Genomic DNA, 27,622 nt, shown 5'->3' on the forward strand with positions numbered 1-27,622 from the left:
AGTTGTAAAATCTGCTACCCACAGAGGAGGACATGCCCTAGACTTACTGTTCCACCTAGGGATGGACATTTGTAGCATAACGGTAACCCCAGTGTTATGGTCAGACCATCACATAATACAGTTTACTATTAAACATCATCCTATCAAGCAGCACCCTAAGGAAACAATCAAATACCGTCCCCTGAATACATTAACACTGGAGAGGATAACCTGGATTTTACAAATCTGCTCCATCGCCCAATGTACCCCAACACCCTAGTAACCCAGTACAACAACATGATATATGAAACATTTGACAATATCACCCTATGGTGCATCAAATCAGAAACCAAATAACTGCTAATTGGTTTGACAAAGCCATCACGGATCTAAAAAAGAAAGGGCGCAGACTAGAAAGACAGTGGTGTAAACCAGGGCCTGAGGAGCACAAATCTAGTCTAGCCCATCACCTCAAACATTACCAAGAAGCATTAATCAAGAAAAAAAATCAGACTTCATCTTGCACAAAATATCTACAGCCAACAACAGAGCTGCTCAACTCTTTCACACAGTGGAATCACTCTGCAATCCTTCTTGCCTAAAACCCCAACCACATTCTCCAGGGAAAGGTGTGTAGGATTCTCTGCCTTCTTTAAAGAGGAGCTGTTAGGTATAGGGTCTCAGAGAAAAAAAACCACATATATCAGTAGCTAAATATTGGCTGTACTTACATTACATATGCATTTCACTGTCCACGTTTGGATTTCACAGAATTTTTATATAGTATTTGCAGAGAATGATGCTTCTGACAGCTCATGGCAGGTTCCATGTTTGTCTGTCTTGTATGAAGCCAATTGTGATGTCATATCCTCCCTCACCCTGCTTCCTGATGATTCGACTCACAAAAAAGATCAGGATCAAAGATACTAATGGTTCATGATCGGGACAACACTACTGTGCAGTGAATATTAATTAGCCATGTGGCTAGGAACAATAGAGGACTCCTGCAGTATACTCTAACAGAACATGTGCCCTGTGAACAGCCCATTGATTTTTCAGTGCTGTGAGTTCTGGGCTGCACAAGCTGCTGTAACATGAACCTGTAACTTCTCACTGTGAAAGCAGCCTTAGGGCGGGATAGGGAAATGAAGGGGAGGACCAAGGGAGTGCAGTAGGGAGAAGAAGCAGCCCCAGAATGCTTTGCAGTATCTGTTATGCGTCCTGCCGGCCTCCTTAGGAGATTAGGAGCTGTGCTGTTCAGCAAACATCAAAGTAATAGAGATTTTTAACTTCAGTATTGCCTTTTTGGCTTCCTTCTAAACTGTTTAACACAGGAGAATAGAGGTTTAAATTAGCTTTTGCAGCCTGACAGTTACTCTTTAAAAACAAGGTGTCCGCAATCCGTGCCAGCATCACACCAACAACATCAAAGAACCACTGGACTTTGCATATGCCTACTACCGTACAACCATGGCAAGTATTTGACACTCTGACTGAAGAAGATGTTGGTGTTCTCATCCAAAGTCTCTGCCTCACTACCTGCTACCTGGATCCTTGCCCAACTGGATCCTTAATACAGTGCCCAGAGCTGATCAGACCAGCACTTCACAAAATAACTCAGTTCTCCTTACAAAGAGGACTGTTCCCATAAGGGGTCCCATACACCTAACGATTTTCCCGTCAATATACGGCCGATTTGATCACAGTGATCGAATCGGCTGTGAAATCGCCGCGCACACCGCTGACAGAATGATCAATTTCCGGCCGAAATCGATCGTTCCTGCCAATTCCCGTCGATCCGTCCATGCGGAAGATTTCTTTCGATCGCCGGCGGGTCGGGAGTGCGTCGATAGCGGCGTTCGAATGCCCGAGGACCGACACAATACAGCGGGTATACATTACCTGTTCCGGCCGGCGCAAGTCTCCTAGTCCTCGCTGTCTTCTTTCTGCGCTGAGTTCCGGACCGGCTGCAGCTACACAGAACTTCCTGTCCCGGCAGGAAGTTTAAACAGTAGAGCGCCCTCTACTGTTTAAACTTCCCCTGGACAGGAAGTTCAGTAGCTGCAGGAATGGTCTGGAGCCCGGAGCGGGGAAGAAAACAGCTGGGACCAGGGGACTCGCGCCGGCCGGAACAGGTAATGTATGAGGGGGGGGGGGGGGGGGGGGGTGGCAGCTCCACAGATTGTGATCAGTTTCAGGCTGAAATCGATTCACAATCTGTTTGCAGTAAGGTGGCCATACGATCCTTCTCTGATCAGATTCGATCAGAGAGGGATCTATCTGTTGGTCGAATCTGATGGCAAATCGACCAGTGTATGGCCACCTTAAGAACTAAAGAAAGCAATCATAAAACCCCTCTTGAAGAAACCATCACTGGATCCGGATTCTGTGATCAACTACAGACCTGTGGCGAACTTACAATTCCTATCAAAAGTTATTGAGAAAGCAGTTGCCAACCAGCTAGAAGCCAGGCTTACAGATAACAAATTTTTGATAACTTTCAGCCAGGATTCAGGAAAAAGGCACAGCACTGAAACAGCTCTAGTCCGAGTAATGAATTATCTACTTACAGCAAGAGACAAGGGCGAGTGCTCAATTCTGATTCTTCTTGACTTGTCTGCAGCTTTTGATACTGTTTGATCATGAAATACTAATACAGAGATTCAAGAATTACTGTGGCCTAAGGGGTGCTGTTTTTAGTTGGTTTCAGTCCTTCCTATCTGGACACAGCAAGTACGTCTGTGCACACACTACTCTAACCCAGTGCCCCTTGCCTATGGAGTTCCACAGAGCTCTGTGCTATATTTATTACTCTTTGCAGTCTATATGCTACCAGTGGACAAAATAGTCCAGGACTATGGCCAGGGGCGTAACTAGAAATCAGTAGGCCCCCTTGCAAAACTTTGGAAGCCCCTTCCCCTCGCTTTCTGCACAGTAAAAATGAGAATCAATGTTATTTAATTAGCTAGTGCACACTTGAATGTGTTTCCCCCATGCATAAAAATAGACAGCAGTGAAGCACTGCATGCATTTTCTCTATCAATTACATTGGCTTCAGTGATAAATCATGCATGTTTTCATGCATACAGGAAACACATAGAGAAAACCCGACAGATGAGTGTGCTCCACACCTCAGCTTATTACACTCACACTCTGATGGAGCAGAACTGGCTCTAAAAACTTCTCTAGCATCACTACAGTACAGGGTACTTGGGGATGGGTAGATAGGATGGGGGCTGGGTGCTGTACAGAAGACCCTGCTGCACACTGAATAGGGGCTGTCTACAAATCTTTGTCTACAAAACTCTGTGTGATTCCTTATCAGTGGCTGAGCAGATGCAGTCATTACAACAATTGTGCAGGGAGCAGAAAGCTTTTTCTCTCTGTGCCCTTAGTTGTCAGTCTCTCAGGACAGGGAAACTTTCCCCCCTTGGGCCCCCTGGGGCTTCTGGCCCCTCCTGCAGCTGCATGCCTCGCAGGGTCTATTGTTACACCCCTGACTATGGCCTAGGATACCATTGTTACACAGACAACACACAACTGTATCTGTCCTACAAGCCTGGCACTCAAGACACAAACAAACAAACACAGAACATTTATATTACGCTTTTCTCCTGGTGGACTCAAAGCGCCAGAGCAGCAGCTACTAGGACGTGCTCTATAGGCAGTATCAGTGTTAGGAAGACTTGCCCAAGGTCTCCTACTGAATAGGTGCTGGTTTACTGAACAAGCAGAGCTGATATTTGAACCCAGGGCTCCTGTGTCAGAGGCAGAGCCCTTAACCATTACACTATCCAGCCACCCATCAGTATCCATCAATGCCTGTCTAGTGGAATTACAAAATTGGATGAACACCAGCTGGTTGAGGCTTAACTCTGAAAAAAACAGAGGTGTTGGTGGTAGGCAGGCCACACATGATGGATGAAGTCCAAAACTCTCCCCAATTCAAACTAGTAATTGGAGGAGATACCGTACAGTATAAAGCTATCACCCAGACAGCACGTATCAGCTGTCGTCAAGTCTTCCTTCTTCCATCTGAGAAATATAGCGAGAATCAAACACCTTATCCCAGCTGAAGATCTACCTTCCCTGGTTAATGTATTTTATCCTCCCGTCTGGACTACTGCAGTGCACTGTTCAACAGATCCCCAGATAAGGTTCTGCAACCAGTACAACTTACAACTAGTACAGAATGCAGAAGCCAGATTCCTAGCCAATGCCCCCCGCAGCTCACACATCTCTCCAGTACTGCAAACTCTTCACTGGTTGCCAGTAAAATGGAGAATCCATTTTAAGATCTGCCTGCTGACATTCAAGGCTCTAAACCACATGGGTCCCAAATATGTAGTGGATCTATTGGAATTTTATGCCCCTCCACGCACCCTCCGCTCTGCGAATTAGATGAATCTGGTTATCCCCAGGATACACTTAACATCTGGTGCTAGGGCCGTTTCCTATGCAAACTCTATTGAACTTGCATCCACAGTCAGTGCGAGAGGCTCCTTCTCTAGACAACTTTAAGAAAAGGCTAAAAACCCATCTCTTTTCCCGAGCCTTTAGGAGACTGCATAACACAGATCATAGCGCTTTGAGTTCCCAGGGAGAAAAGCACTATAAAAATATTATTGTTATTGTTATTATTTGAGCATATCTTTGCTTAATTTGGAAAAATCACCTGTAGTAATAACAAACCGATACTACAGGTTGGAGTGAGCTCTGAGATCGAGATGTCTCCCGGTGCATCAATGCTGAAATATGCAAATCAACCATTGTTGTCCTTGGAAGCTAAACACACCTCCAGATTCGCTGGAATGCAATGATGTGTCAGCTTGTTATTTGTACAGAGCCATAATAATGCAGCATGCATACAGATTGTTTCGGATTGTTTGATCCTCATTAGTGCATGGCATGGATTAATTTGGCTCTATGGAGTAGGGCTTGTAACACCGAGAGGTACAGACTAACCAGCTAGCTCATGGTGAACCAGAACTCATTGGAGTGTGTGAGGGGCTACAATGGTCCTAAAAGCCCCCTTACTAAAATGCTAAGAAAAACAAAAGTTTGCTTTCTTAAAACAGAAAGAATTTGCAATAATTCAGGTTTGAGTGAGCTTGAGATGTCTCCCAGTGCATCACTGCTGAATATATGCAAATTAACCATTGTTACCCTTAGAAGCTAAACACACCTCCAGAACCGCTGGAATGCAATGATGTGTCAGCTTGTTAATTTATACAGAGCCATAATAATCCAACATGCATACAGACTGTTTCGGATTGTTGATCCTCATCAGTGCATGGCATGGATTAATGTGGCTCTATGGAGTAGGACACCCAAAGGTACAGACTAACCAGCAAGCTCATGATGAACCAGAACGCATTGGAGTGTGTAAGGGGCTACATTGGTCCTAAAACGACTCGCAGCTCACTTCAACCTGAATTATTACAAATACTTTCTCTTTTAAGAAATAAAACTTTTGTTTTCCATAGCATTTTAGTAAGGGGGCTTTTAGGACCATTGTAGCCCCTTACACACTCCAATGAGTTCTGGCTCACCATGAGCTTGCTGGTTAGTCTGGTACCTCTGTAGTAATAACTAAAATGTTTCTAGGATACAAAAGGGTGTTGAGCTGAAACATGTAATATCTTCTCTGGAAGGTCTATTACATGACCTGGATAAATCAGAACCTTCAAAAATGCATGCATGAGTTTGATATTAGGCAATCTTTAGAAATCCTTCCTTTAAAAAATAAATATCTAAGCATGTTAGAACATCTTAGAAACTGCAACACAAAACAAGCCTTTGTTTGTCTGTTCATATGAATAGAGTGCTACATTTTATTTTGTGCTTAACTGTGTTCTTTACGAGTTCTAGTACTTCTGGTTCATGTCTTTACCTTGTAATATATTGGAAACAGATAAAAAGCACAGGGTGCTTTGGTTCATTTTACATTATGTTTTTAATCCATCTTTTCTACTTAGTGCAAGGATCTGTGGAAGAACAACTGAACTGCATGAGAAGTGAATAATGCCTGAAGTCAAGCATTGCTTAAAAGAAAGATAAAAGCTGTTTTTAAAGTGAACCAGTATTTTTATTAATTCAGGGTTCACATTATGGGCTTGATTCACAAAGCTGTGATAAATGCTATCGCAGCCGTGATAAGTTCAGCGTGCGGGTTAGCGTGCGTACAGGTTTGCGCATGTAATAGTAAAGGTTTGAGCGCATTAACTTTCCCAGTTCACGTGCTAACCCATATGTTAGCGCGTGAACGGGAAAGTTAATGCGTGAAAACGTTTACTTTTCACCTGTAACCCGCATGCTGAACTTATCACGGCTGTGATAGCATTTATCAAAGCTTTGTGAATCGAGCACCATGGCCTCAATTCTGGTAGCTATGCGAGGTAAATATATTTTTGCAGGTAAAATACCTCATGAGGTATTTTCTGCTTTTTTTTTTTTAGCAATTCTGAAAGATTTTTCTCCATTTCCAAACATGAGGTAAAACATGTTGTAAAACATGAGGTAAATGCATAAAGTGAGGTAAAACATGAGGTATTTCAGCGGTAAGCATGCAGTAAATCAATAATAGTAGTAGCCTTTAATTGTCTTCCGTAAGTTAGGATACTCTTTGGAAGATTTTTTTTTTTTTTTGAGGGGGGAAGGAGTATTTAATTATGTAGCAGCCTATAAAAAGTATATTTATAGGTACCCCGTATAAAAAAAAAATCCAGTAAATATTGGGAGTTTTATTTCTACTATTCTTTTCTATTACACAACCTGAATAGGAACGACACTAAAACAGCAATAGGAACTCCACTAAAAACTGAAAAATGCATACAAATTGACTTTACCTCCAAGTACAGGAAGGTCTTAAACTGATCGGTAAATTATGTGCTAGCATGCCCCCTAGTTTCCATGAGAATAGCTATTATTACCTCATAATTTACCTCATGAGGTAAAACATGACTAAAAGCTACCAGAATTGCTAAATGTCACATGAGGTAATTTGATAGATAACCCTACCAGAATTGAGGCCCATGTGTGTTGTTTAATGTCGTGGTACATTACAGGAATGATGCAGCATGCACTTTGCATGTTAAAATGTGCATGTTATTATTTATAGCAAGTATTGCAGAGAAGTAAACTTGTCCATAAAATTGTATGGGCAGTGCGTTCACATGCAGCAATGCAGTGTGAAGCATTGCACATAGTGTGGCTCTCAACCTAAAGGTGGTCATTAACAATACAATTCCATGGACGATCAATCGTTCACCACTGGAAACAATCGGTTGTGCCCATTAAAAGATGAATTCCCGCTATCCAATCCTGATCAGATCGATGGGATCGCCCCCCTCAAAAAAGGATTGATTCCACCAATCTGATTGAGTTGTTTAGAGGGAATTTGGCTGTTAACGGGCACAACTCATAATTTCCGATCGATGACCGCGACTATTGGAAAAATCCGCTGCAGGATTGTACCTTTACTGCACACCTTAAGGGACAAAACTAAATCTGGGTGTCTTCAGCACTTCATATAGCAGAGGTTCATAAACCACTTCACCCCATATGCTTAAAGTGAACCTGTAAGAAAAAAGTGACCCTAGGGGGTACTTACTATGGGCGAGTGAAGCATCTGGATTCTAAAGAGGCTTCCCCATCAATCTCAGCACTCCCGTTCCAGTGCTGGCATCCCCTGAAAATCCACCAACCGGTGCCTGCAGGCCCAGTAGCCATCCAGCTCCTGAACCATACAAATTCTGGGACATGCCTTGCCCAGGCGCACTTTCAGCTCTGATGTAAATAAGGTCTGCTCTACTGCACATGCGCAAGGTGTCTGCACCTGCACAGTAAAGCTGATCTGATCGGACTCGGCTATTTCCGCTGGAGCCCATTGGAAAGCCGCTACTGCGCCTGCAGGACATGCGTCACAAGCTTATTATGGTTCCTGACAGTTCAGGGGTCTCTGCGATGGATTGTGCTGGCTAAGGAGGATTTAGGAGGCTCCACAGGCTTCCTCCTCCCAAGGTAAGTACTCCCTTGGGCCACTTTTTTCATTACAGATTTACTTTAAAGAGAACCTGAACTGAATTTTAAAATAAAAAATAGATAACCTTATATAGGTACTTTGGTGATTTAATTATAGCTATGGCTCTTACTAAAAACAGATCTGTATTCAAACACAAAATAAAGGCTAATTTCACACTGGGGCGATGCAATGGGTTGTGTTATAACATACACATAGCGCATCAGCGTGTGCGGTTCTAGCAGTGTGTTGCATGGTCTGCATTGCAACAACAGAATCAGTTGCATCGTATTGCAACTGATAAGGTGAGAACTGTTCATAGACTTTAAATCACACTGCAGTACAGTGCACAGGGTAATGTCCATTACAATGCAGCGTGTCAGTGTGAAAGCACCCTGAGGCTAGATTCGCACTGGGGCATTGGGTTACATTGTAAAGTGCACATAGCTCAACCAAAAACAACACATGAGGTGGTCTACAAAGTAACGCAGGCAAAAAGCAACTGTCCAACCACCTTTGTTGACGAACATTGTATCAATGTGTGGACCGGATTTTAGCAATGTGCTGCATGTTCTGCATAGTAACAATGAAATCTGCTGCATTGCATCGCAGCTGATGAGGTGTGAACTGTTCATGGAATTTGAATCGTACCATGTTAGAGAGCACAAAACAGTGTCCATGTCAACGCAGTGTGTCAGTGTGAAAATACCCTGAAACAATCATGCATTGCATTATTATGTGTTTTACAAATGTTCTAATACAGTAAAACCCCTGTTATCCAGAAATCAGTCAACCAAAAGTCTCAAGTACCCAGAAAAAAATCCTGGCCTTGCAGGGTGTATAAGTGTACTTTTACACTTCTTATACAGTAATAAACTTCTGTTACAGTAAGAGGAACTCCAGTGAAAATAATGTAATAAAAGGGCTTCAATTTTTACAGCCCCTTGAGGTGTGTTGGCTCCCTTGCCATCCTCTTTGGCCGCTCCATTCTCTTCTAATCCTCCCGGGTAAACTGGCCAATCGCAGCCAGTCGTGCCCTTCTGCACATGTACGTGCATGGGAGCATACTGTGCCTAGCTGCGCATGTGCAGAAGAGCACGGCCAGCCGGATTACCGAGGGAGACAATAAGAGAATGGAGCCCCCGGAAAGCACAACAAGGGATCTCACCCCCCCCCTCATGGGGCTGGAGGAAGCCCCAGGTAAGTATACATACACCAATTAAAGCCATCTCAGGTTTCCTTTAAATATTTGCCTGTTAAATCGTGTGGAGGAGGAGGGTAGGATGAGATGTCCTACTGTGGAAACTGCAATAAAATAACAATAATAACCAGGTAGCATAATAGAATTTAGTTGCCAGTCACTGAAATCTGCTTGTAAAAATGTTGATCTCCGTCAACCACAAGAAATAGACAATGAAATGCAAATATATTTCACTATATATCTGCAAAATGGGAGATCTGCAGAGGGTGATTTCTAGAACCTGGCAACAGGTGATGGTAAAAAATGTTTCTGGAAACTTAATCTCACTGCCAGTATCAATCTGTAATCTTTCTTCAAATATGCTTTAATATAAAATGATCTTTTTATATTTAGGTGGCTCTATCTTTGTTTTGTTTTGTTGTTTTTTTATCTTAAAGTCTTCAATGTACTATTGAATCATTCTTTTTATGATTAGTATTTACTAGTGATTAAAGCTTTATAATACAAAGTTGTAAACTCTGAGGCAGCAGTAATGCTTTTAAAATTACGCAATTAGAAAATCATCCTATTAATAATACAGGCAGCATGGATTTGTGATACTTTAATAACTGGAGCAAATGTACTAGAAAATTGAAATGCTGATCTTAAAATTAAAGTACACTCCAGATCTGCACATTAAAATATATGTTATACATCAACCCCATTTGATCTCATTTACCAAGCTGCTCCAGAGCTAGAGAACAGTGGATATTTCAAACCTGACCTGCATTTATCAAATCGTCTTGTGATAAGAATTAGGGGCACCTAACACACCTCTACTCACACCCCCACTCACTTCTAATCACGCTTACAACAAAGAATTTATAAACACAAGACATTGGGCCCGATTCAATTCTCTTTTTCTCCTGAGTTTTCTCCTAGGAGATCATTTTTATCACAAGGCAACACAGCCTTGTACTATGTGACATTGGGACTGTACATACACATGCTTATTTCATTATGTTCATGTCAGTTCAGGTACCCTTTAAGGAATTGTGTATATTTATGAAAAATCTAACAGCATGGTGATGCCGATTCCCTGATCAGACTGCAGGCAAATGTCCCAGGAAGCTAAAAAGATGAACAAGAATGAATGGGTGTCGCCTGCTCAGTAAATCAGTATGGCAAAAGGAGACTAAAGCCCCTGGTACACAGTTTAAATTATGATTGCCCAATCACTGACAAATTTTACCACATGTAGTATGTAGATTAACTGATGTTGAATACTATGATCAGATTGTGTAGTTAAACTCTCATACTATATGGAGGTGGTAGAATTGGTCAGTGATTGGCCAATCAAAATTGAAGGTGTGTACAAGGCTTAAATCAATGGCTAGACATAAATACTTATAACTGAGGCAGTAAACACACACACACACACACACACACACAAACACACGCACACCACCAGCACACACACACACACACACACACATGCACACGCACACCACCAGCACACACACACGCACACACACATGCACACCACCAGCACGCACACCACCAGCACACACACACACACAGACACACACACACACACACCACCAGCACACACACAGACACACATACACACACACACACCATCAGCACACACACACACACACACACCACCAGCACACACACACCACCAGCACACACACACACACACACACACACACACACACACACACACACACACACACACACACACACACACACACACACACACACACACACACACACACACACACACACTATACATAATACATTTAGCTATATGCATAAAAGTCTGTATTCTGCCAACCATGTTTCTGAGACTGGAAAGAGGGATGTCTTTTAGTTTTAAGGAATTTAGGACATAAAGAGCAATCCCAGCATATACTGTAAACTGTGAACAACTGATCAGCAAAAGCACATATTGTTTTCTACAATAAGTAAAAAAAAAAATAAGTAGGCCAATCCAACTCAAAACAAGAGCAAATAACGAAAGAAAGAAAAAAAAAAATGAAAAAAAAAAACCTCACTTGCTTACCCAACAATTGCTGGCAACATTGACTACTTCCACTGGCCGCAGCCAGGGAGGGTAGCTGCTAACTAAACAATTACCCTAATGCCATTTACTTTCTGACAATCTCATATAATTGGTTTGATATCCAGTCAGTTTATTTGAATGGTGCTTATTGATGTCCAATCCTTGTACATTGGAAATCTAAGCATTTAAGCTCTTGCATTTAGAAAGCATTCCTGGGCAGATACTTCAAATGGATTAAGTGAATATTGCTAAATAATACATCACATCAAGATCCTTATTTACTATCTTGCTATGTTCAGCAAACACCATTATTCAAAGCAGTTTTACCATTTACAAGACCACCAAAACATGTAATAATTAACCCTTTGTACTACTTACTATCTCCTGCAATGCTAAAATATGTCACAATTAACTCCTGGAATCCAACGCGATGCTGCCACAGCTTTTACTTTAATTGCCCAATTGACAACATAGGTTACTTAAAGTATAATTTCCTTACCAATACCTTATCAGTATTATGATCCACCTTTTACTCCTTTTTTTTTTCTTTAGTGATGTCGTAGATCCTTACTAATTAATCAATACCTTGTTTGTATGTTTGCCGGAGGAAAAAAAAATCTGAAAAGGGGACGGATCTAATTTTATAGTTCCTCATTTTATTCAGTTGTTTACCTGAAGGTGTGCCCATGGGCCAGTGATGTTAAATCCGGCCATGTTAGTCCTTTGCACTCCAACAGCTCCAATAACTACTTCCTCCCCACATTCTTCTACAAAATGCTCTAATCTCAGCACTCTCTCCACTGTCACCCTTCTACATCAGACATCTACATTTCCCAAGTGGCAGGGAAGGATTTCCCAAATGACATATCAAAAGAGAAAAAAAAACCTAGAAATCAGTTTGTTGTCCATCTGTTTTTATAAGGCAATCCAGTATGGCTTTAACAAAGAAAAGAAAAGACAGTGTGAATTTATCTCGGATTCAAGCTATTTTAAATATAGCTTCTTGTTTTACATTTTGTGGAAATCATCCCTTACCAATATCAGCAGGTTGGCTGCTCTCTTGCGCTATTGACATCCGCATAGGTCTCATATAACTGCTGAGAGCAGCAAAGTCAACTCAAGCAATTTTTGAGTATTTGGCCCTAGCTGACCTTCTGTATGTGTGATCCAAACCAGGCCACAGGCCATCCTTACACCACTCTGCAGCCAGCCTGGTCCAGTCAAGTTCTCCTTACTCAACATCCATCAGCTGCTATTACATTTTACACCCCTCTGCTCTGTTCCATCAATAGATCTAAAGAACAATTTACTATAGTCTCTAAACATAAATCCAATTATGCACTCATTACACTGTAAACTACAAACATTTTCATTTCATTTGTATGCCTAAAATAACGTCAGTAAAACTTGAATGAAAATAGACTCGACATTTATGCAGTTTAGATGCTCTATAATCTATATTATGTATGTTGCTATTCTTCTGAAAATGTCATGTTTTATAAACTAACTCTTTCACTGATTAAATGTTCTGAATTTGTATCATGGAAAAGAAACTCTATGAACTGTTTTCTCAAAATTATAGCTATTTAATAATACAATCACGTCACGGAAAAAATAAAGCGGTGCTTTCCGGTATTGGAGCTCTCTATGGCTTTTGTTTTCTATTCTTAGAGAGCGTAAGGTGGCTGGTTAACATTTTGCCTACTGGTAGGGTGCCCATAAAAACTTAAACACATACTTTGTATGTCATAATATAATGCCAAATGTGTGGAATGGATAGCTGTAACCCTGTATATACAAGGGCAGCTACTTTGCATTCTTCAGAGTGACTCTCATTAATCATTCTTTGCAGCTTGGAAAGACTTCCAACATGACTCAGTTCACCCAGCACACAGTGACCTGCTTTAGGTTCCATTATGTTTCCAGAGCTAATGTACTGGATTTACTACTGACCAAAGTGCTATATAAGGAGCTTTTTGTTCTCACTGGCCCACATGGTCTAAATCAGTGGACTGTCCAGATAAATGACCTTTGTGTGCCTCACCTTTTTATTTAAACACACACACGCACACACACACACACACACACACACACACACACACACACACACACACACACACACACACACACACACACACACACACACCACCACACACACATACACACACACACACACACACACACCACACCACACCACACACACACCACACACGCACGCACGCACGCGCACGCACGCACGCACGCACGCACACACACACACACACACACACACAGCTATTTTTTAAAATATTAGCTTTTATTATATAGATACAGGCTGTAAAAGTTAGATACTTATATCAGTAAAGGCTTCCATCATTGTCCTCAACCCCACCAATCTGACACTTGGACCCTCTAAACATATCCAACTAGGTTGTGTCTGATATGGTCTTGTGGTCATGCTCCTTTCCATGTATGAGGCATGTGTGAGCACGGTCTGCAGATGATCATGCATAGGTTCTTCTTCCATGCACAAGTGGCTTCATGCTACCACGCAGACATGGATCGTACTTATGAATGTGAAGTACTGCCGCACTCGTACACAGATGAGAGCGTGGCTGCCAAGAGATACAGGGTCCTGACCAAGCGCTGTGGGATCAAGCAGGACATGGGAAGCCTGTGGACTACTCAGCGGCTTTCCTCTACTTGAGTAAGTATCTAAGTTTCATTTTTTTCTTACCATCTACTGGTGTAAGTATCTAACGTTTTTTTTTTTTCTCATTATAGGTTTACTTTTAAGGAATACCATCTACAATAAGTTATTATAGCTGTAAACATATTTTTTTTAAGTAAGGATGGCATCTAAGTGGCTTTTAAAGTGAACCTCCGGACTAAAAATCGACTCAGCAGCACTGAAAAGGCTTGGTGTTTCTTCACCAGTGTCACAGCATCAGAACTTTGTTTCTCTTATACAAGCCTCATTTTTAGCTGCACAGAAGAAAACTACCTGGGCTTTTTCCCCCTGATGCTGTGCAAAGCATGATGGGATTTCTGATTCTGTTGTTCTCGTTCTGCTGTTTTGGTGCAATTTTTTTTTTTTACATTTTGAATTTGACATTTGAAGCCTAGCGCATGCAGCTGGGAGGGGTTGGAACAGTTGGAACTGTGTCTCCTGCTCCCTGTCACCTCCTTTCAACCAAAAAGATGGCTGCCCCCATGACAAAGATGGCAGCCCCCATGAATCACAAACATTTGCCTGTTCTTTTAAAACAGGGTGGGTAAGAGATTATATTACCTATCTAGTCTAATTAGCATAACTAATGTAACTTGATGACAGTATGTTTGTTTAGGCTGAAGTTCCCCTTTAAATGCAAATACAGTATTTCCTATTTACTTTCTGTGGTAAGATATTCCACACCATAACTGCTTTGCACAGTAGAAAAGAGGAAGTACAGCTAAATCTACTACCAATGTTGGCTGTCATACTTAGTGACAGTAGTGCTGGAAGCAGTGAACTTAATGCTGAATCGATTGCTCGTGAAGTTCATGATGAAGTTCTGTGTTAGGAAAGTAGATAGCAGTCACAGTACAGGCACTGTAGTATATATTCACACATTTCAAAATATCCAAGTATTAATTATAACTGCTCTTTCTGTAAATAACCTATCATCCTTAGCCTTGTCCTCTTCCTCCATAGTGTCTGAGATGTATGCCCACCACTCTTTGCAACCTTGGAGCTGTAATTGTGGGGTTGCATGCATGCTTACTGGTGAATAAACAAGTACAGATGGTTATGCTCAAATTAGCGCATGCATAGGTCAAGGCCTTGTGTATGCTGGGTCAGCACTAGATTATTATATAACTTCTCCTGACAGTACTCAGCTGATACCCCCTTTCCCATGAAAAATCTTTTCATTTTAACAAACGGATCATCAGGGAGCTCTGTATGGTTGATATTGTGTTGAAACCCCTCCCACAGTGTGATGTCAGGACCATGGTGCTGACATCACGCTGTGGGAGTCTTGTTGCATTGTGGAAAATAGCAGCTGTTTCCAACTGACAAAAAAACAAGCAGTATCTCCTTCCAGTGACATCAATTGCCATCAGTAAAAACATGGTAAATGTCAGAATGTAAATCAGGGAGAGGAAAGATTTCACAATGGACAAACACTGACTAAATCATTTATACATAATTATTGTAAAAATTAAGCACTTTTGTTAATTATGCTATTTTCTCTGGAGTTCCTCTTTAAAGCTTTTAGTGTGTATCTGCCGGTATCTGATATCTGTGTTTAACCTTGTTTTACCTCAGCTTGTTTGACCACTCCTAATTTACACTCCTGTCAGGCCACACCATCAGGGTTACTAATCGCCTTCTCCATTGCACACAAAGCTAACTGGATTCCACTTGTGCTTAGCTGTAGTCATTTAGATTCAGCATACAAATTGCTTTTCCTGGAGCATTCCAGTTTATGGCAGTGCAAATGAAAGCAAACAATCATCTATAGGCACCATCAAAAAAATCTTAGAGGTTAAGCTGTGGAGAGGCACAAGTTAGGAAATGTATACACAAAATGAAAGGTTTTATCAACCTAGGAATAAAGTACAGTCTAAAATTAAGCAATAAAAAATGGTTGGAACTATTGGTACTAGTCTCTTGCAACTCACATGTGTGTGCAGACATCGCCGCTGAGTGCAGTCTCCTTTTGAAACTCCAGATCGTGGTGTTACCTTTCGCTAATCTACGGGAAAGATAAATGTTTGTAAATGTTGTGCCTCTGAGGAAGTGGCGTTTGGTCACGAAACACGTGTCAGGCAGTCTTTGTATGTGAAGTGGAAGTTTGTCTTTGTGCCCATGTACTTTGTCCGCGATTTGGAGAGATTGCAAAGAAAGAATAAACTACAAGAACTTTGGTTTAAAAAAAATCCCACTGTTTTGTTTGTTTGATATTGTTACTATTAGAACCCTTCCCAGATTAAGCTATCCCTATAAACTAGATGAGAGAACAAGAGGAAAATTGGTCAGAACGGCTGCCAAGAGGAGATGTTTGGCAACTTTGCAGAATTTTTAGCAATCTATGGCAAAGAATGGTCATTGTGTGCATGTGGCAACAACATTACAAGTGCCCCTGCAATGTAGCTTGCATGGGAGGGCTGCTAGAAATAAGCACTTGCTCAAGAAAGGTCACATTAAGTCCAACTGAGCTTTTCCAAAACACACCTTGAATATTCTGAGGCCAAATGAAAGATGAGATGTTAGAGTAATTTCAGAGCAAAATTTAATTATCTGGCCAAACACCACATGATACATATGGTGGAAAGCAAAAACAGCTCACATTCGAAAAAGCCCCATACCTACAATAAAGCACAAATATGATAGCATCCTGTTGTGGGTGTGTTTCTCTGCAGCAGAGACTTTTGTCAGGACAGAAGGAAAATGGATGGAGCAAAATATCATCAAACATTTTAGGAAAACCTGCTGACCTGAGCAAAAAGAATGTCATTGTGATGAAGATTTATCAGACAACATGACAGTACAAATTGCAAAAGTCACCACACAGTGGGAGAAGGAAAACACATTAAATGTCCCTATTTACTTGGTCAGAGCTCAGACTTAAACCCTAATTAATCTATAAAATGACTTGAAAATTGAAGTCTACCGACCATTAATTTTGACTGCACTGGAACAGCTCTCAAAAGAAAAGCAGGCAAAGATTGGGCAGTTTAGGTGTGCAAAGTTGGCAGAGAAGCATTCCAGCAGACTGAAAGTGGAAATTAAATTTATATATAAATGTATATGTATTAACAGGTTAGACTAATACGCTACACAATCTGAAAAAAATGAAGCAAATATTCAGTCTAGGCTGACCATTTAAATGAGTAATTCACTCATCTGTATTTTGTTATATAGTACTTGCATTTTCTATAGCACATTGTTCATGCCACTAAATGTCACTTAGAGGAGCTCACAAGGTAGTGTTCCTTTTATACTCATATTGTAATTTGGCTGAAGCTAAAAAACTTATCAACATGTTTTTAGGATGAGAGTGGAAACCAGAGATCCTAGAGGAAACCCAGGGAAATACAGACACAGAACCTTTATATCGTGCTCTTCTCCTGGCAGACTCAAAGCACTAGAGCTGCAGCCACTAGGGCACATTCAGTAGGCAGTAGCAATGTACCAAGGTCTTCTCACTAAATAGGTGCTGGCTTACTGAACAGGTTGAGATGAGATTTAAAAACCCTGGCCTTCTGTGTCAGAGGCAGGGCCCTTAACCATTACACAATCCAGCCACTCACAGATAATTACGGGGGGGGGGGGGGGGGGGACATCCTGGAATCACACCTAGGATATGCTGTGTTCCTTTTTTTCTTTTTTTCTTACTCTGCCTGAAAGAGTTAAATATGAGGTATGTAAGTGGCTGACTCAGTCCTGACCTAGACAGGAAGTGTCTACAGCGTGACACTTGCTGATAAGAAATTCTCCTTTTTATCTCTCTCCTGCTCTCAGAAGCCATTTTCTGCTAGGAAAGTGTTTTATAGTTAGAATTTCTTATCAGTGAGGGTCACACTGTAGTCACTTCCTGTCTGAGTCAGGACTGAGTCAGCCACTTACATACCTCATATTTAACTCTTTCAGGCAGATAAAGAAAAAAAGGAACACAGCATAGTTATTTGTGTGCTAGGCACTGTACATACACATGTCTATCTCATCATGTCACTTGTCACTTTGGGTATCCTTTAACTGCCATGCCGCCCTCTACAAAGAGTCTCATGTGAGTTTGATAGGGAATCGAAAAAGATCAAGCACTATACATAGCCCTGATTACATTAAGTATCTGACATGAACATGGGCCAGAGGGATGCTTATATCTGGATAGTTCCTTAAAAGAAACAACAACAAAACATTTGTAAAGCTCTTCTCCCATAGGACTCAAAGCACATGAAACATGTAGTGAATGATTCATAGAGTTTGAACTGTAAATCACTGCATGAGCTGAGGAACACTGCAAGAACACATGCACATAAATTATTCAAGTAAACAACATCACACTTAAAACTTGTTAGCAATGGAATGACATCCCATTAAGTGACTTTCAGCAGGATTCTGACTAGTGATGGAGTAAAACTGCAACATCTTTGAATAATGAGGGCTTGAGGTGCCTCACCCGTGATGGATAACCAGGGATGGATTTGCATGTGTGACAAAGAACTTTCACTATTAGATGTACTCAGCGTATTGCACACAACTGTATACCTAACAACTGCTATTCTTTAGAACAAAACAGATGAATACCTCAACTTATATGCCAGGAGCACTGGGCAGATGTATAAGAGTGTAAAGATATGTGTAGATGATTATATGTTGCAGATAAAGGAGATGATTTTGACAGATTAGTGAAGTACCGATTTTAACTTTGTCAGCATTAGCTTTAGTTGTAAATAGCTTATGTCGATGGTTCAGGTGATTGTAACAACCCCAGGCTCATGTAAAAGATAAAAGGAGACCAAGAGCTTTATGGTAGAGATGGCCCAAACCTCCGAAGCCCATATGGTCGCTGGGCTGTGGTAGCTCAATGATAGAACAACAGTGACAGTCCAGCTGATCAAATTTGGTCTATCCACAATGAAGCAACGACCTTATTATCTTGGGTGTGCCCCCTTCCCCCGAGACACTCATATCGCCCCTTCACCGCGGCAAGGTAATGATCACGAAGTGGAATTGGCACGTGTACATGCCTTCTGTTTTGTTGTTGCAGCTGCAGTGCAGTCAGAAAAATAAGGCAGGCATGTACACGCACCAGAAAAATTAGTATAGGGGCCGCTGCTAGCAGCGGCCTTAAAAATTCAGGAATCCGCCTTGTGTCCGAGACCCTGTAGGTGGTGGCAGAGAAGGCAGTCAAGCTGCCTGCAGGCAGATATGCTTTGTGGGGAGCAACTTAGTCTTGGGGCAGGCAGTCAGTCACACAGCGTGCAGGCAGAGATGCTGTGTGTGGGGACTGACTTAGTCTTCGGGCGGGCAGTAGCCCTCTGCGATCCATGCCTCATTCATTTTGATAAAGGTGAGGTACTGAACTCTTTTGTGACTTAGGCGACTTCTCTTCTCAGTAACAATGCCCCCAGCTGCACTGAAGGTCCTTTCTGACAGGACACTTGAGGAAGGGCAAGACAGAAGTTGGATGGCAAATTGTGACAGCTCTGGCCACAGGTCAAGCCTGCGCACCCAGTAGTCCAAGGGTTCATCACTGATCATAGTGTCTACATCCACACTTAAGGCCAGGTAGTCGGCTACCTGCCGATCCAGGCATTGGTGGAGGGTGGATCTGGAAGGGATAAGGCGAGGCGCTGAACTAAAGAATGTCCGCATGTCCGACATCACCATGAGATCACTGGAGCATCCTGTCCTTGCCTGCGTGGACATAGGAGAAGTATTACTGGCAGTGGCACCTTTATTGCTTTGTGCTGTGACATCACCCTTAAACGCATTGAAAAGCATAGTTTTCAGCTTGTTCTGCAAGTGCTGAATCCTTTCTGCCTTCTGGTGATTTGGAAACATCTCCGCCACTTTGTGCCTATGCCGAGGGTCTAGTAGCGTGGCCACCCAGTACAGCTCATTCCCCTTGAGTTTTTTTATACGGGGGTCCCCCAACAGGCTGGACAGCATGAAAGACACCATCTGCACAAAGTTGGATGCAGACGTACTATCCATCTCCTCTTGCTCTTCCTCAGTGACGTCAGGTAAGTACTCCTTCTCCCCCCAGCCACGAACAATACCATGGGAACGTTGAGCCGCATGAGCCCCCTGCGACGCCTGCTGCAGTTGTTCTTCTGCCGCCGCCACCTCCTCCTCCTCCAAAGAAACACCTTCCTCATCCTCCGAGTCTGACTCCTCTTCCCAGCACAACTCTTCCTCCTCCTCCTCCTCCTCCCCCCTCTGTGCTGCCGCAGGTGTTGAGGAAACATCTGGTTCTGATGAGAATTGATCCCACAACGCTTCCTCCTGTAACTGTTCCTGTTCACGCTCCTCCACAGCTTGATCCACCACTCTACGCATGGCACGCTCCAGGAAGTAAGCGTACAGGATCAAGTCGCTGATAGCGCCTTCACTGTAACTCACCAGGTTGGTCACCTCCTCAAACGGCTGCATGAGCCTGCATGCATTTCGCATGAATGTCCATTTGTTGGGCCAAAACATCCCCATCTCCCCAGACTGTGTCCTTCTACTGTAGTTGTAGAGGTACTGGGTGACGGCTTTCTCCTGTTCTAGCAGGCGAGAGAACATAAGGAGGGTCAAATTCTAGCGAGTCAGGCTATCGCAAATCAGGCGTCTCACCGGCAACTTGTTTCTCCGCTGAATGTTGGAAAAGTGTGCCATGGCCGTGTAAGACCACCTGAAATGCCCACACAACTTCCTGGCCTGCTTCAGGACATCCTCTAAGCCTGGGTACTTTGACAAAAATCTTTGAATGGCCCTTGTCTCTGGTGAGAGGCTCTGTACTGTTAGTGCCCACCAGCTCCTCTGGTGAGGTATAGCTAACCTATCAGTACTACTGTTGCACCAAGCACTATACTTGCTATACATTAGCTGTCTGGTATACTTGTATTATTGGTGATTCTGCAGGTCACCATATAATCATGTATATATGTTTATTATAGGTGATACTGCAGAACACCTGATAACCAGAACTCTGTTACTTGCTGACACTTATCGTTACAGCCTTCATCTTGTTGTAACAATAATGGCTGTGCATCAGTGATTTCCCGACCAAATAACTCCTGCGAAGTTTCAAATGCAGCAGATGTGGTGCTTGTAGTAGCGCTGGTGGCTGCGGAAGATGAGGTGTTCTGTGTTAAATAGTCAGCCACGTCCTGACAAACTTGGGAGTTGATGGGACGTGCCTTCTTTTGAACACTGTACTTTGGTCCAGGGCTGCATGAAATCACATCAGCATGACCTCGCACAGACCTGCCGGGTTGCCTTCCTCTGGATCTGCCTCTACTTCTGCCTCTACCTGTTTTGTTCATATCGGGGGGGATGAAGTGAAAGGTATGCACTGACTTGAGTAATACAATGTGCAGTCACACAGGTGCAGTTAACAGGTATGTACGGAGTGGTAAATCACACTGCGTGCACTCACGTAGATAGGTGGGTGCACTGTGAACAACAGGTAGGTATATGCAGTGACGGATATTATAATGTGCATCTGTCACATACAGACAGGTACCGGACAGGCACAGTGACATTGCGTGCGCTTACGTAGGTAGTTGGGTGCACTGAAGTGAACAACAGGTAGGTATATGCAGTGATGGGTATTACAATGTGCACCTGTCACACACAGACATGTACCGGACAGGCACCGTGACACTGCATGTGCTCACATGGGTAGGTGGGTGCATTGTGAACAACAGGTAGGTATATGCAGTGATGGGTATTATAATGTGCACCTGTCACACACAGACAGGTACTGGACAGGCACAGTGACACTTCGTGCACTCACGTAGGTAGGTGGGTGCACTGTGGCACAACAGGTAGGTACATGCAGTGATGGGTATTACAATGTGCACCTGTCACACACAGACAGGTACCGGACAGGCACAGTGACACTGCATGCGCTCACATAGGTAGGTGGGTGCACTGTGAACAACAGGTAGGTATATGCAGTGATGGGTATTATAATGTGCACCTGTCACACACAGACAGGTACCGGACAGGCACAGTGACACTGTGTGCGCTCATGTAGGTAGGTGGGTGCACTGTGAACAACAGGTAGGTATATGCAGTGATGGGTATTACAATGTGCACCTTTCACACACACAGGTAGTCACTGAATGTGCTGGGCCTGGCAGTGGCACACACAGTAGGAATTACCAAGGCTGTCTATGCAACACAACTGTCTGTGGGACACTCACACACACAAAAAAAATAGATCACAAGAACTAGATTAGCTCTCAAAAGAGCTGTTAAAGGGGTGCTTTTTTAGTAATAAGAATCAGCAAGCAGCAAGCTAAGAAGCCGATAAGAGCCTAACTAAACTTTCCCTATAGGTCTCTGCACAGCAGCTCTCCCTTCTCTAATTACTGCAGGCAGACGAGTGAGTGAAATGCCGGATGCTGCCTGCCTTTTATAAGGGGGGTGGGGCTCCAGGAGGGAGTGTAGCGTGCTTAGCTACAATGTGCCTGCTGACTGTGATGTAGAGGGTCAAAGTTGACCCTAATGATGCACTATGGGGGCGAATCGAACTTCCGGAAAAGTTCGCATTCGCTCGCGAACGCTAACCACCGAAGTTCGCCGGGAACCGTTTGGGCCATCTCTACTCTATGGTGCAGAATTGTGAAAGATTCAGAAAAGCAAATTGCTAAGGATGTATTTACTAACAAAGGTGGGTTGCAAATCCTTGCAACCACCATCAGAGCAGGTGGTAAGGTAAACGTTCTCGCTCGGTTTTTCAGGTCTGTGACAGGAACTGGGTGGTTGCACTCCAAAGTTCTTTAGGACAACTAAAAAACTATCACCTCTAAAGTAAAGAGATATGACAAGACACTTTTAGTCGAGCACATAAAATTGACAATTTCGTCAGTGCTTGCTTGCTTCCTCAGGTCAGTGAAAAAACAGGTGCCTTAACTGATATGGCTGTGTATCAAGCATATTTTCCCCTCTCTCTCTCTCTCTCTGACAGAGGGGCGCTCTTGCTTGCTACACTGCCATAGCAGTTAAGGCACCTGTTTTTTTCACTGACCTGACCCGCGAAACACGTCAATTTTTATGTGTTCGAATAAAATAACTTTTTCAATAAACTGGTCCAAATTCTTCCAGAAAGGTAAGATTACCTCTCTTTTTATAATATTAACAGCTTATTAGCCTATCTTTTATGCATTGGGCTCCTCCAGTTATGTTTTAATTAGTTGTAAATAGTTATTACCTATGGGTTACAATTTCAAGTTGGATATAACTTATAGGATTATGATGTTGGGCATACACTTTAGTTGAAGTTTAATCATTGCCATCTTGAGTCTATGAGAATGGATAAGCTAATTTAGACAGAGATCTAGAAATTGCAGCTATGGTAGAGCCAGGAGGTAATTTGGGAGCCGCTTAAATTGCACTTATAGCAGGTGCTGTAACTTCACAATACTGGCTTTTAAAATTAGTGGTAGGAGACGCATGATTGTGCTAGATATGAATGTTAGTGTTAGTTGTAGATGGAGAGGTTAGTGTTAGATAGCATTGAAGGTTAGTGTCAGGTGTAGATGGGGAGGTTAGTGTAAGATAGCATTGAAGGTTAGTGTTAGGTGTAGATGGGAAGGTTAGTGTTGGACATAGGTGTGTGTGTGTGTGTGTGTGTGTGTGTGTGTGTGTGTGTGTAGGGGGGTTAGTGTTAGGGGTAAGTAGAGGAAGGGTATTTTGAGAGTTAGGTTAGGGTAAGTGGTAGTAGAATATTGGTAAAATTACAGATATTCTACTAACCGTAAAAGAAGATGGTAGGATAAATGTTAATTTACTGACACTGGTAATCCCTGCTTAAGGGGGCACTATGTCGAAAAATTGTAACATTTAAAATATGTGCAAACATAAACAAATAAGAAGTATGTTTTTTCCAGAGTAAAATGAGCCATATATTACTTTTCTCCTATGTTGCTGTCACTTACAGTAGGTAGTAGAAATCTGACAGAAGTGACAGGTTTTGGACTAGTCCATCTCTTCATAGGGGATTCTCAGCAAGGCTTTTATTCTTTATAAATATATTCCCAAAAAAGATTTATACATTGATGCTGGACAGCTTCCCTGCTTGCTACACAGTTTTTTGGCAGTTGGACAGCGCAACTGCCATTCACTAAGTGCTTTTAAAAATAAATATATCCCTGAGAATCCCCTATGAAGAGATGGGCTAGTCCAAAACCTGTCGCTTCTGTCAGATTTCTACTACCTACTGTAAGTGACAGCAACATAGGAGAAAAGTAATTTATTGCTCATTTTACTCTGTAAAAAAGTACTTTTTATTTGTATATGTTTGCACATATATTAAATGTTATAATTTTTCGCCATAGTGCCCCTTTAATGAACAAGATAGGGACTGTAGATTCATTCTTAACCACTTGCCGACCGCACGCTTATACCGTGCGTCGGCAAAGTGGCAGCTGCAGGACCAGCGACGCAGTATTGCGTCGCCAGCTGCAGGCTGAATAATCAGGAAGCAGCCGCTCGTGCGAGCGGCTGCTTCCTGTCAATTCACGGCGGGGGGCTCCGTGAATAGCCTGCGGGCCGCCGATGGCGGCTCGCAGGCTAAATGTAAACACAAGCAGAAATAATCCGCTTTGTTTACATTGTACGGCGCTGCTGCGCAGCAGCGCCGTAAGGCAGATCGGCGATCCCCGGCCAATCAGCGGCCGGGGATCGCTGCCATGTGACAGGAGACAGCCTGTCACTGGCTGCACAGGACGGATAGCGTCCTGTGCAGCCCGGATCTCCAGGGGGGGGCAGGTAGGAGAGGGAGGGGGAGGATTTCGCCGCGGAGGGGGGCTTTGAGGTGCCCCCCCGCAACACCCGGCAGGCAGGAGCGATCAGACCCCCCCAGCACATCATCCCCCTAGTGGGGAAAAAAGGGGGGCGATCTGGTCGCTCTGCCTGCACGCTGATCTGTGCTGGGGGCTGCAGAGCCCACCCAGCACAGATCAGCTAAAACAGCGCTGGTCCTTAAGGGGGGGTAAAGGGTGGGTCCTCAAGTGGTTAACTTGAATCTATATTATAATAATATTTGTTTGCGTTGAAATACACGTGACTACAGACGCTACATAATGTATTTAAGACAAAAACACAAACATATACTGTTTGTGAAAAAAAAACCTTGGCTTTAATTTTGTTTCTCCCTGCAAATGGAACAAAGGCATAAGATGTAAGGGACCCCACTGGTTTACGTGGGCTGTCAGTTCTGATGTGTTTTCCTTTTGCAAAAAAATGTTGCAAATAGGGCTAATGTGACCTCTGCTTAAAAGTTGTTATTTTTATTATTTTAGAAAAGCAAAAGAGTCGTCATTGTTACAGTGACATTTTCCGACTTTTTATACTCTTACATCATGTAATACTGTCACTGGTAAACCCCTTATTTTCTTTGATGAATCGCAGCCTTATTCATACAACTGTTTTGTTCTTAATTGTACTTTGCATTTCTAGGGTGTGACAGCTGAATATGACATAATAGTATAAAGTCTTTGGATTTAAAAAATAGATATTCTGCTGAAAGCAAGTGGTGCTTATTCAAATTATAGAATTAATTTACTGAGATTAGTTTTTGCTACACTTACCAGAATTTTCTTAAAGAGAACCCGAGGTGGCATTTCATTACGTTAGTGGGGCACAGAGGCTGGTTGTGCACACTAACACCAGCCTCTGTTGCCCCATCGTGTGCCTCAAAGACCCCCCTGCTCGCCGCTATACCCCCGCAGTGCTGGCGACACGCAGCGTGTCGCCAGCACAATGTTTACCCTAGCGCTGTCTGTCAACGCCACTCCCCCGCCTCCTCCGCATCGCCACTACCCGCCCGCGTCCCTTCCCTCCCGCTGATTGGAGGGAAGGGACGCAGGTGGGTAGCGACGATGTGGAGGAGGCGGGGGAGCGGCGCTGACAGACAGCGCTAGGGTAAACATTGTGCTGGCGATGCGCTGCGTGTCGCCAGCACTGCGGGGGCTATAGCGGCGAGCAGGGGGCTCTTTGAGGCACACGATGGGGCAAAAGAGGCTGGTGTTAGTGTGCACAACCAGCCTCTGTGCCCCACTAACGTAATGAAATGCCACCTCGTGTTCTCTTTAACCTCCTGGGCGATAATCCCGAGCTGAGCTCGGGGTATGGCGCGCAGGAGGATTTCTCAGGCCCTGGTGGACCGATTTGCATAATTTTTTTTTGTTACATGCAGCTAGCACTTTGCTAGCTGCGTGTAACTTCCGATCGCCGCCGCTCGCTGCCGATCCGCCGCTACCCGCCGTGCCGAGCAGCCCCCCCCCAGACCCCTTGTGCAGCCTGGCCAATCAGTGCCAGGCAGCGCTGAGGGGTGGATCGGGACTCCCTCTGATGTCATGACGAGCGTCGCCATGGCGACGGGGGAAGCCAAGCAGGAGATCCCGTTCTGAATGGAATCTCCTGCTTGCGCTGAGCGCCGGAGGCGATCGGAGGGGGGTGGGGGGGATGCCGCTGCACAGCGGCTATCATGTAGCTAGCGCTAGGCTAGCTACATGATTTGAAAAAAAAATAAATAAAAAAAAAAGTGCTGCGCCTCCTTCTTAATTAAAGGACCCCATCATGAAAAATTGTGAATTTTAAAATGTACTTTTGGGCCAGAGTAAAATGCACTATAAATACATTTATTTCTAAGTCGTCACTTACAACAGGTGGTAAAAATCTCATAGCTTTTGGAGTGATGCATCTCCTCATGGAGGATTCTCAGAGTAATTTTCTTTTTCAAAAACACTGAATGTCCGTTGCTGAGTCCAACTGCCAAAAATAGGGTGGAAATAAATAGCGAGGCCAGATGGCATTTTTTATTTTTTTGTAAAGTATACAGGAAATACTTAGGATTCCCCAAGAGGAGATGAACTAGTCTAAATCCTGCCAAATTTATACTGCCTACTGTAAGTGTTAGCAACATAGGAGAAAAGTAATTTATAGTGCATTTTACTCTGGGAGTAATCATTTCTTTAACTGTAGTGTACTGGTTAAAGAGAACCCAAGGTGGGCAGATGGGGAGAGGGGGGGCAGATGGGACACAGAGGCATGTTCTCAGCCTCATAACATGCCTCTGTGTCCCCACACCACCGCACTATAGCCCTCCGAGATTAGTGACAATATTTGTTGCTCTCTTAGAGGTAAACCCAGGAAGAGGGATTCCCTGTTCAAAACGCCCATCAGGGGCGTTCCTACATGATTTCCAGAGCTGCAATTGGGCAGCTCTCTCTCCCTGGCCACGCCCCCTGCCACTCCCCACCTCCCTGCACGCTATGAGGGACACACAGACTCTCAGTGCAGCATCGTGACCCAGAGGTCACCAAAGTGGAAGTGGGCCATTGCATCGATAGGAACTGCGGGGAGCGGTGGTTTTTGCGGCTACCTGATCCGCTCAGCCCCCCCGGATCAGGTAGCCTACTTTTTTATTTTTTGAGCCCACCTCAGGCTCTCTTTAAGGGCTCTGCCTCTGACAAAGGAGACCTGGGTTCAAATCTTGGCTCCTCCTCTTCAGTAAGCCAGTGCCTATTCAGTAGGAGACCTTGGGCAAGACTCCTTAACACTGCTACTGCCTATAGAGTGCATCCTAATGGCTGCAGCTTTGGTGCTTTGAGTCTGCCAGGAGAAAAGCACAATATCAATGTTATTTGTCTTATTTTGATATTACAGTTTTTTGCAATCGTGGTC

General features: G+C 43.3%; 1 protein-coding gene across 5 annotated transcripts in view; it reads right to left on the minus strand.

The window, feature by feature from the left end:
• Nucleotides 1-27,622, minus strand: part of GADL1 (glutamate decarboxylase like 1) — a 437,687-nt gene that overhangs the window by 365,253 nt on the left and 44,812 nt on the right. The window contains exon 2 of one of the 5 annotated variants that reach the window (XM_068236210.1): nt 15,892-15,965. The exons of the other annotated variants lie outside the window; for them this stretch is intronic. Within the exon in view, the coding sequence (XP_068092311.1) occupies nt 15,892-15,907 (16 nt within the window). The 5' untranslated portion in view covers nt 15,908-15,965. The remainder of the gene's footprint in view (nt 1-15,891; nt 15,966-27,622) is intronic. 5 annotated transcript variants of the gene reach the window in all.

The sequence above is a fragment of the Hyperolius riggenbachi genome, chromosome 5 (genome assembly GCF_040937935.1).
Source record: "Hyperolius riggenbachi isolate aHypRig1 chromosome 5, aHypRig1.pri, whole genome shotgun sequence".
NCBI classification, from domain to species: domain Eukaryota; kingdom Metazoa; phylum Chordata; class Amphibia; order Anura; family Hyperoliidae; genus Hyperolius; species Hyperolius riggenbachi.